Raw genomic sequence first — 11,213 nt, 5'->3', positions numbered from 1 at the left:
GCGCATGCGCACAAAATAATAATTTGCATCTTTACCTGGTCTTTTCAGATATCCCGCTCCATTGTGCAATGTGTGGAATCAGAAACGATAAAATAAGTGTAGTAAATTTGTCGAATCAAAAAGGAAATTACATTCTATATGGTCCCAAGCACTTTCTTTATTTTTCAGACATGTTGCTTGCATAAAGGATAGGGGTTTTGTGTCTAGTGTCAATTTGCTGACATCAGAAGTGCACTGAGACACCCCCGCGTCAAGAAAGCAACACAGACCAGAAGACTTCATGATTAGCCAATTGTGTCCAAAGTAATGGGTGGGTAATTGCCTTGGATAACCTGAAGTCACTGGTTGAAATTATAAATTATGAGATATGGATATGATATAATAATAATATATATCATATACATATATCATAATATATATATATATATATATGGATGTAGTGGAGGCTAACCGCAAGTAAACAGTTTACCCATCTCTGAAATAGTTTATCCACCTCTTATAGAGTTTATTCACCTCTCAAAAGAGTTTATTCATCAATTGCAACTTTTAACATTTAAAAATCTGTAAAACACTGTTATCCACATTCACGATATGTACACTCATCAACACTCTAGGAACCATTTAATACCACTGGTATCGTTATAAAAATTGGACAATAACCTCCACCATCGTCAAACATGTTCTGAATGCCTTTTTAAAAAATCCGATGGCGCTGTCCATCTTACCGTGATGACAGAATTCTACCCACCTCTTATTTTACCACTACACCCCTGTATATTCATATATACATGAATAAATCTATATATAATTTAGAGGCAATACAGTCTAAACATTAGTGCTGTTGCGTTAGGCATTCAGTATACAGTTGAATTGGCCAATTAATTATGAACATTTTTTAAAATTAATTTAATCAAACTCTTCTGAATGTTTGCTTTAGAGGCAAGCATAAGGCACCATTAGACGCAGTTTCTTACATGGCCGAATGTGATCAACACGGTTGATCATGGCCGGTGATAGAGGCAAAGGTTAACTTTCAAGAAGTCAGTATGTGTTTTCTCCACGAGAGGGCAGTCAAAGCCCATTAACACTCCGACACTGTAAGGTTTGTGTTATTTTATTATTTTCGAACAACCATTCCAACAAATAATGCAAACACACACATTGGCAAGGTGGATCAGTTGTGGTTTCAAACAAGCAGTCTCATAAGATATCTCACGAAACATTTACATCACAAAAAGAAAGACTGGTCATGTTTCATTTTTTTCTTTCACAAAAGACAAGAATAGTCACCTGTTGGGGTTATTAAAAACAAGTGTGTACTATTTACAAGGGATTGTTTTTATTTTACAAAAGGTACTATAGCAACTCCAGTAGGCCTACTCTACATTATTTTCCCCCTAAAGCAATGCACTCAGTCAACCTTTCAGAAATACAGAACAGTTTGCAATGAGCTTAACTGTTGTGAAAAACACTAACACAAAGAAATACTGTGAACATTTATGCACGCAGTTTCACTCATATCCACACAAAAAAATGCAATCAAATATTACAGTTTGGTTTGTTCAAAAATATGACTGAAATCTGTGGAGGACTGCTAAAACAATTACCATTGCCAACCCCAATGATTAATGAATAAGTAGAACCACCAAGGACTGTAAAATATCTCACAAGTTTCTTCTTTACAGATTTCCCAAGCAGTAGTTTATTACAAAGTCGTATTGCTTTCAGTATTTGACTTGGTCATTAGGGCCCAGGGCCTGTTTCATCATAAAAGCAGCTGTTGCTCTGCTAACATTAAAATCTGCTCTATACAACAGAACACAATAACCATTAAAAGATAAGTACATGACAACCAACAAATGTATGAACGGTAGGAAAAACGCAGCGTTCAATTGCTGACAATAACACTAACAATCCTATTGCTAGTGCACATTAAAAAACCTCTCCCCCCCTCCTCCTCCTGAAATCACATCTAAACTCAGACAGACAGACCTTATGACAGACCTTTTTAGGCCTTTCAAGATGATCTTGTATTCTTTGAAATAAATTATTCTGTATCACTGTTCTTTCTTTACAATTCTGATGTTTCTTCTTTGATGTCCAAACACACTTATTAAATCAACAGTGAAGAGAGTTGATGCTGTGTTCTTCATGCACAAATATATATATATATATCTATATGTATATATTTACAGAGTAAGTCCCACTCTTTGGTATGGGGATCTGGTGACCGTAAAGCAGTGAGGACTTGGCACTATATTTCAGAGACAAGAGCATGAGCTAACAAAGTACTCATGTTTGTCCAAAAGCTCTCTGTACACTGGTCCATCAACTTCAGTGTGTGTGTGTGTGTCTGTGTGTGTATCAGTTTGAGAGCATGTGCATCGTTCACACGATGCCCTCAATGAAGGTGGTGTCCAGGTGAACAATGAGCATGCGAAGGAAAGACATCTCCTTGCGCGTGTTCTCGAAGATGATGCGGGGGTCGTCGGACTGGCAACGCAGGCAGTTAGGTGCCATGACCATGGCCAGGTTATTCACGTCCATCTTTGTCACAGACACATTAGAAGGCTGCGCGAACACCTGTGGGGAGAGAGAGAGACCATTAAAATGTGTGTGCTACTGCATGAATACAATCTAGTGTGTAAAAATAGCATGGGACCTCCAACAGCAAAGGTATGTGTGTATGCGGTGTGTGTGTGTGTGTGTGTGTGTGTATGTGTGTGAGCGAGCGTGTGTGTACACTGGGATAGTGTGTCAACGTAGAGTGTATTATGGTATGTGTGGTATGTGGAGGTATGTGTGTGTCTACCTTTGTATCTGTGTATGTATATTTGTATGTATGTTTATGTGTGCGTGTTATATATGAAATGTATGTAAGTGAGTACGGTATATCTTTGCGTTCTCACCTGCAGGAAGTGGATGAAGTAGCAAAGCACGAGCCTGTTGAGGTCAGGCAGCGAGTGCACCACACCAATGGCTGCTACGGGGTCGTCACAGTGACTCACACACTGCTTATAGAAGTCCATGGGGATGAGGGGCTCCTCCAGCTCACGATACCACAGCTTCATCAGAGAGGCTGTTCACACACACACACACACAAGCATTACTTACTTCCTGTGTCTCACAGTTAACACATTAAGGGAGTTCTTGACTGTATAACTTCTCCCATGATTTAATCAGAAAATTAAAACTGCACCCACAGTTACTCTAATTCCATGTTGGTGTCAGATAAGAATTAAGAGTATTTTTGATGGATGGCTTACTATTATACATACTATATAATATATATACTACACACACAGACACAGCCACTCAAACACACTCACCAGGGACATTGGGATCCGAGAGGTTCTCTGGAATTCTCCACTGGTCCACCTGCAGCTTGAGTGCGTTGACCTCATCAATGTCCCCAGGCACCCTGCGGAACACGAGGCACTGCGTTACACCACCTGCGCTACCACTCACTGCCACTAGAGAGCACCAGGCCGCCACCACCGCCAGCCAGCGGTGCTGCAGTACCCTGCGTCCTGATGCGGTGTTTTTTATCGGCTGTTATGAGGACTCGCTGTACTGTTACGGTCCTTTCAAAGTACATTACACTCTGGAGAGAGCAGTGGAAACTGGATAGGGACTAGTGTCTGGAAAAATAACTCTCAACAAAAGGGGAATTAAAAGACCCTGTCAGGGTGCATTTTCCTGATAGCGGCGAGGAGAAGTGGACCCAACCATGCCCAGACATGCCCAGACATGACCTGGGACCACTCCTGAAGTAAACTGAATAGTCAGCGAAGGTTCTCCATACAAAGTGCAGTTCAGTCTACAGACGGTCTAGTCCACAGGCCATAGAGTCTAGTCTCAAATGTGTCTGGTCTAGCCTGTAAGTCGCTAACCCTCGTCTTCTGCAGTGACCACAAGTCATTGTAATGCTATGCACCTTTCAGACACATCCTCACAAAGATGAATAAATCTTCTGAGCCTACTTGGTAATTCAGTCACACACAGTTCTCCAAAAATTTCCCACAAGGTCTGTATGCCATCTAAAACCTGCCCCACTACAATATTACATAATCACTAAAGTTGCTGGATATTATGACATTTTCAACTATGGTATGTAAAATACTGTGTACCTTGTGCCTCTCAACCTCACCTTAAACCAGAGTGTGTATGTGTGTTAATCTCTGGGGCTTTGTCTGTGCCGGAGGGGGCTGACCTATGTGTGTTTGTGTGTGTGTGTGTGTGTGTGTGTGTGTGTGTGTGTGTGTATGTGTGTGTGCGTGTGTTTAACACTTTGTGCCAGCTCACCTGAAGATGCCCTCGGTCTGAGCCCCTCCGAGGGCCAGCACGTACTGGGAGAGCTGCACTTGCACCCAGGGCAGTTTGCGGTCAGGGAAGAGCTCGCTCTGCCGCTCCATGACCTCCTCCAGTGAGCTGCCGAACAGTGAGGGCGTGATGATGGCCCGCCGGCTGTGGTCCACCTCCTCAAGGGTCGGCTTCCGCAGGCCCTGAGACCAGAGGGGTGTGTGTTCAGTGAGGATCATGCCATCTCTTTTGTGTTCTCCATTTGTCAACATTATGGGACTTTCTCACATTCTTCTCAAACCCCTCACACTCTATCTCTCTGTCTCACCTTGTTTAGTTTTTCTTCACAGTTTGTCCCATCTCTCCCTTCACTTCTCCCACAGTCTGTTTCTTACCGGACTCCATTTTGTGTTTTTTATTCTTTCTCTACTCCTCTCACTCCATCCCTCCTCGGTAGTTCTGTCCATCTTTCTCTTCACTTCCCTCTGTCTGTCCCTTTCCACCTAAATTATTGAATGACTCGTTGTTTTTGACCTTCACGCTTGTCTCATTTTGTCAAAAGTTGTGTCTATGTTTGCTAGACACGAAACCGATACAATGACTAAACCCAAAATCACAGACTACCCATGACACACCAGCTCAGTTAAACGTGGGGGGCGTAGAGACACTTCAGGAATCATGACATATGGAGCGCCATAAATCTGCTATGACATAATACATAGCTCTGTTTAATGCTGGCAGCTGTCCTTCCAAAACCAGCTCTCTATAACCTAGTCTCTCTCTCTCTCTCTCTCTCTCCTCCCCCCTTCTCTCCCTCCTCCCTCATTCCCCCTCATGCTGCAGGTGTGTCACTCACCTTCTTGCCCCCGGTGACGGCCACCTTCTGCAGCTTGCGGTAGCAGTACTTGGCATAAGTGCTGATGGGAAGGCCTGCAGAGAAAGAAAAAAACAAAACAGGAGGAAAGTAGTGAGAGATGGCTACGTTACAAGATGGTATGAGAGACAAAGAAAGAAAGAGGGAGAGAGGGTGAGTCATGGGGGAGAGAGAAAGAGTGAGAGAGAGAACAGACGCATTCCTCAAGGCAATGTAACAACAACTACATGGGTCTGTGCTCCGTCAGAGCTGTGACAGCTGCGTGTGGTCTTTGAGCGAGGCGAGCAAACCTGTTCCTTTTTCATTAAAAGAGAAAAAAAAAAAAAAAAAACTCCTGGAGCATGTGAACCAGCACCAAACCTCTCCCTGTCTATCAATCAGCTACTCACGGCCTTCCTTTAATTTGGCCATTCTAAATGCTGCATAATTGGCTCTATAATTACGGAGGCGGCACTTTCTCGAGCAAGTTGGACTGCTTTCGAGGCGCAGCACAGCACAGCACAGCACAGCAACAGGCAGCACTGAGGTTGGAGCTGGAGCTGGAGCTGTCGAAAGGTCCCAAGTGATTTACTCCAGAGCAGCTTAGCGGCCTGCAGAGGAAGCCCCGGCACACACTTCCTGCTCCCGCTGACTCATTTACCCGACATGTGCGAGGAGTGGGCACTTGGCTGCTGACGGCAGACACCCCAGCCGGCTTCTGGTTTCAGTCGGTGTGTGTGGGTGTGTAAGGGTCTGTCTGATTGGGGTGGGGGTCTTAAGTTAGACATGCATGCACCCCCAAAGTTACTCTGATTCATCAGCTCTCTTTAGAGTGTGAGTCATGGCACTTAGCTCGCTAAACATAAGCAATCTCTCACGTTACACGTCCCAGACCTGGTCTGCGCCCGGTCGTCTCGGGGTAGGTAAGGTGAGGACGCAGTCTGGGGAGGGACGCGTCGGAATCAGCACCCCCTTCCGTCTGAGGTGCCACAGGAAGAGGGATGCAGCCCTGGCTGGATGATAAGAGTGTTGAAGACTCTCATGACTCAAATACACTCCCACACTCCACTACTTACTCAGCTGATAAGTCACCGTCATAACAACACCTAACGGATAAATCTGATGTGTGTTTGTAGCAAAGGCCTCTGTACACAATCGGTTATAAGCTGCAGCTTTTTTTAGTGTGGAGTCATCTGAAGTAGAGAGTTATGGGTTTAGGATGTGGCTGGTCCATCTGATCCTGTACCCTACATACAAAGGCACATACATGTGTGCCCCCCCCCCCCCCCCCCCCCCCCCCACACACACACAGCCTTTGGGGAGTGGAATAGGGAGCAGGCCTACTCAGTAAAAGCCATGGGGGTGCCGTTCTTCCGCCGCCACCGCAACTTCCCAGCATCCCATCCGAGAGCCAGATGGCACAAACCTCGTGCTGGGATGAAAAGCATCCTTTGGGGAATGTTTTGTGAAACTGTACCCCTCCTCTTTTCCAACCCGTTCCCCCTCCAGATTTATGGCAAACAGGTGACATGCCGAGCCCGTTGACACAGGCCGCCTTAATGTTTTTCCGAGCCCCGACTGTAATTATGTCTAATTAAAGAAATTGTTCCATACATCAAGGCCTTTGGTGTCTGGGAAAATAAAATTTTTGGAGAAAGGCCTCTTAACACAAACTAGTTCAGAGCAAGCAAGGCTGGGTGGGGGTTGTGTCAGTGTGTGTGTGGTGGCTTTCTCTTTCAATGGTGGTCTGAACAAGCAGCACGGCTATTACCACACGGGACAGCAGCAGCGAAAGCAGCTACAGAGTGGAAACGAGCTGAGAGCCGGCTTTAGTTCCAGAGGTGGTGAGGCCCTCCCCACCCCACCCCACCAGCTCTGTGAGAAAAGATGCATCACAGCCAGCCAGCGAGGAGAGAGGGAGAAAAAAAAACACACCGACCCGACCCAGCCTCTCCCTCTATCTCCTTTGTAGGCCGTGTTCCAACAGCCCAGCAGTAAACTTTATACTGCGTTACACAATAGAGGCGCCAGTGGGCACAGCCTGAGTGGGGGACTGCTTCACTGTTCTCCTGAGCCTGCTTATCTCCAGCGGAGAATGGCAGCAGCATCTAGTCCAGCACACAATGCTCTGGTACAAAAGACACAACAGAGTGGCAATGGGTAGCGTGCGTGTACTGGAATTTATAGTCTAGACCGGCCTCTGCAGGAAAATAAATACGGTTCGTTTTTTTTTATTCAATAACTCTCAATAACATCTGTAAACAAGCTGTAATCAGTTTATGTACCAGGGGCATCTCAGCCAAAGCCAGTGTAGTGAATGTGATATGAATGTAATCTACAGGGGCCTATATCAAGTCCTTGTCCTCCTCCAGCCTAAAGCCAGAAAACATATTTCTGGTCAAGCCCTGCCCTGCCCAGCCCAACCCAGGCTAAGAGGGGAAAGCCTTCTGCACTGGGGCCAGCCCCCAGAATTCCCTGTGGTGAATCACAGCCCACACAGCTGTCAGGGAGAGAGAGAGAAGGAGAGAGGGGAAGAGGTTGAGAGAGAGAGAGAGGGAGGAAGAAAGAGAGAGGGAGGGAGAGGAAGAAAGAGAGAGAGAGAGAAAGAGAGATGAGTAGCCACTATGATGACTATGACCCTGACCACATCTGCCCAATTTATCACTCAAGCAGCTGTTACTCACTACATGCCAATGTGCCTCTGACTGGACACCTACTGTACTCCATCCACAGGGAGTGGGAAGCAGGCATGCCTTTCCCGGAAGTGGTCAGTGATGCCACAGCATTCATGCGTGTGAGTGTGTGTGTGTGTGTGTGTGTGTGTGTGTGTGTGTGACAGAGTGTGTGAGTAAAAGTGATGTTTTTGTTTAACAGGGGCCCCTCACGCGAGCAATGTGGTTGCTTGCGACTGACCAACCCACTGAGTCACCGAGTCCCAGGACCTAATGGCCCCTGAGCAAAGCATGGCGTAGTGTGACAGGGGTCGCCCTCTGTTGCGCAGCAACAACACAGGACGTGCGTGTAGGCTTCCCTCGCATATGAGATCACCATCATCAGCCAGTTTTGTGGCTCAGCTAATGAGGTCACCCCTCCCCTCCACTCTGCGGAGAGAACGGACGGACGTCCTCCTTCATTGTCCGGTAACGTGCGAGAGAGAACAACAGGCCATGTGCAGTCAGTGGCCGGAGGGGACAATTAATTAGAGCTTCTATTGACTTTGGTCAATTATTGATCAGTGCAGCTTTAACTCTAATAAAAAAGCCACATGCCTGTGCACAGGTTTCAACGGTCAAGCGCCGCAGAGAACTGTGTCCTACAAACAGGAGTTCATTTGGCGTGTGTGTGTATATGTGTGTGTGTGTGTGTGTGTATATGTGTGTGTGTGTGTGTGTGTATATATGTTTGTGTGTGTGTGTGTGTGTGTGGGGGGGGGGGGGGGGGGGGGTTGCGTTATGCACACACACTTAGTCGTGACTGCTATATCGCGGAGGACTCTGTAACCTAATCTCCAAAGGACACGCAGTACGCGGGTGGAAAGAGAATAGAAGAGCGGATAGAGAACTCCATGGAGGGAGAGAGGGGAGCGCTTGAATCTGGAACAGGGTAGCTGCACTGGGAGTTGGCGTGCGACAGCCACAGAAAATGAAAGCAGCGGCGGTGGCGGTGGACCTACCCTCTTGCTCATCGTCCTCAGTGTTCTGCTTTCTCTTCTTCCTGGACTTTGAGTTCTTCTTTTTGACGTCCTGCTGGTCAAGGATGAACTGGGTGACTGCAATCCAGGAGAGAAAACAAAAAGCACACATTAATCGTCGGGTAAAAAAACAAAAACACAATTCAAGGCCAATCACCAACGGCTTCTCCTCCTCAAACAGACTGTAATAATACAGCAGGTGTCACAGACACAAAGACAAACCCATAAAAAAAATCCCCAAATATTCGTAACTGTAAACAAAGACCCCCAACAGGAAAGCAGACGAGAAGACAAACAAAACAGACCGACAGAGAGAGGAAGAAGAGTAAATCGCACCCACCCTGTTGTTCAATGAGAAACTCACGTTTCTTATCATTGGCCGGCTCCATGTGTCGCTGGATGTAGCCCTCCAGATAGCAGCAGAACTTGGGCGAGGGCGCGAAGAAGGCCAAACTGACGGCCATCAGCTCCCAGCCGGCGGCCAGGCTGCGCGGGCTCAGGTTGCCGGTGGTCTGCCGCACCAGCTGCACGTAAAGCTCGTCGCGCAGCCCTTGCATGGCCCAGCACTTGGTGACCACGAGCAGGGCGGCGTGCCGGCGGTCCAGGCGGGAGGGCCGGTCACCCATGTAGGCCTGGACCAGCTTGAACATCTCGCAGGCCTCCTTGCGCACCACGCGGTCGCTGGTGACCAGCATGGGCTTCTTGATGGAGCCGCGGTTCCACGAGAGCATGTTGGCGATGGAGACGCGCCGACGGAACAGACCCTGCGTGTGCAGGTTCAGGTGCTTGCTCGCCCAGTCGGCCATGTCGGCATCGGCCGGGGGTGGAGGCTGGCGCAGGGTGGCGTAGGCCAGCTGGTAGCCCACGGCGCCGCCGGACATGCCCCCTGCTCCTCCTCCGACACCTCCGCCAGGGGGGCACCGAGAGCTGCCGTCCCCGGGGAGAGGCCTGTGGGGGCCCAGGGAGCCTGTCCGCCCCTCCACCATCCCCTTCTTCCTGCTCTCAAGCTGGACCTTCGAGTCAAGAGTCCCCGCCTGAGGGAGAAACAGAAGACGGGCACAGAGTGAGTAAAAGAGAAACGGAAAGAGAGAGACAGACAGAGGAAGAGTGAGAGAGAGAGAGAGAGAGAGAGAGAGAGAGAGAGAGAGAGAGAGAGAAAGAGGGGAGAGAGACAGACTAGAAGGGAGACTAAGCAGATAGAAGAGGCTAGCAGCAGAAAATTAGCTAGCGACAGTGAGACTGTACCCAAACTGCAGCAGTGGCTCTGTGGTCTATGCTGCACAGGGAAACGAAGAGAGGGAGAGAGAGAGAAGGAGAGAGGGAAAGAGAGAGAGAAGGAGCTGAAGGGAGGATTGTTGCAGGATCGGCACATTAATGTTCCTCAAGCCGTAACGGAACTGCATGCAGGAACAAAAGAGGGTAGGGAAACACGAAAACAACAATCCAAGGTCCACATGGACTCTCTCTGGCCGAGCAGGTGATTACACATGGCATGACATAAGCTGTTCTCTCCCAACCACTCAACACACACTCTCTCTCCCTCTCTCTCCCAAAGAGCTCTTTCTGATCCACAGTGGTATTTCTCTCCCCCTTAGAGACTCACACAGTAACCAATACCACACGCCAATAACTATCAAGAGTAAAGCCTTTGAACTTGTAGAAAAGATAGTTTTCCTTTAAATGTGCCAAGACTATACAGTACAAGATGCATAGTATGAAAAGATTTCAGAATTATTTCTGCAGATAAAAATGTTGTGAAGTGTTAGTCTTGGCCAAACTTTTTACTGGAGTTCTCAAATGTTTTATCCTGCTTGATCATAATATTGATGGTATGGCAGTATTAGTGGCAGCTAAGGCAGATATCTGAGCCAGAAATGTACTTGTCTTTGGGTGAAAATTTTGCGTTTTCTCTTCAAACTGAAGGCACTAATCATTCCAGTGAGCAAAGTCATACTACAACTCTCAAAGGAGAAACCTCAAAGCCTCTTTGACTGCTCTGAAAAGATGAATGTCAGCAGCCACTCAATCTTGCGGGTGGCCCCATACAAATGACTGGGATGGGTGCCTGTGATGTAACAGCAGGCTTTCAAAGAGAGAGCATTCCAGAACTCGCACTCTCTCTCTCTCTAAGTCTCTCTCAGAGGTCTATACGGAGCTGCAGAGTAGTAGCCGCGACAACAGCGATTGTTGTATCAGAATCCTCCTTGACAGTGACGGTGCCCAGAAGGCCATAGCAATGTTGTGTCGTGTGCCAGGTCTGTGCCATATGGGCACACAGTGGGCCTTCATCCTGGGCAGCAGGTAGCATGTTCTAAAGCACAACAAGGGCCTGGCATGAGACCCAGTGGCCAGGCTGGCCACAGTATG

The 11,213-nt window shown here is 47.5% G+C and overlaps 1 protein-coding gene across 4 annotated transcripts in view; it reads right to left on the bottom strand.

Annotated features, from left to right (window-relative positions):
- Nucleotides 1-1,098: 1,098 nt before the first annotated feature.
- arhgap46a (Rho GTPase activating protein 46a) overlaps nucleotides 1,099-11,213 on the bottom strand; it is a 42,378-nt gene continuing 32,263 nt past the window's right edge. For 3 of the 4 annotated variants that reach the window (XM_042088635.1, XM_042088637.1, XM_042088638.1), the window contains 7 exons: nucleotides 9,187-9,880; nucleotides 8,829-8,924; nucleotides 5,159-5,232; nucleotides 4,306-4,505; nucleotides 3,330-3,421; nucleotides 2,910-3,079; nucleotides 1,099-2,583 (listed from right to left, as the gene is read on the bottom strand). In XM_042088635.1, coding sequence (XP_041944569.1) covers nucleotides 2,389-2,583; nucleotides 2,910-3,079; nucleotides 3,330-3,421; nucleotides 4,306-4,505; nucleotides 5,159-5,232; nucleotides 8,829-8,924; nucleotides 9,187-9,880 — 1,521 coding nt within the window. In that variant the 3' untranslated portion in view covers nucleotides 1,099-2,388. The remainder of the gene's footprint in view (nucleotides 2,584-2,909; nucleotides 3,080-3,329; nucleotides 3,422-4,305; nucleotides 4,506-5,158; nucleotides 5,233-8,828; nucleotides 8,925-9,186; nucleotides 9,881-11,213) is intronic. The other variant, XM_042088636.1, reaches the window with a different exon arrangement.

The sequence above is a fragment of the Alosa sapidissima genome, chromosome 4, assembly GCF_018492685.1.
Source record: "Alosa sapidissima isolate fAloSap1 chromosome 4, fAloSap1.pri, whole genome shotgun sequence".
NCBI lineage: Eukaryota > Metazoa > Chordata > Actinopteri > Clupeiformes > Clupeidae > Alosa > Alosa sapidissima.
The sequence above is the reverse complement of the archived record's forward strand: the minus strand, read 5'-3'. Positions and strand labels throughout refer to the sequence as shown.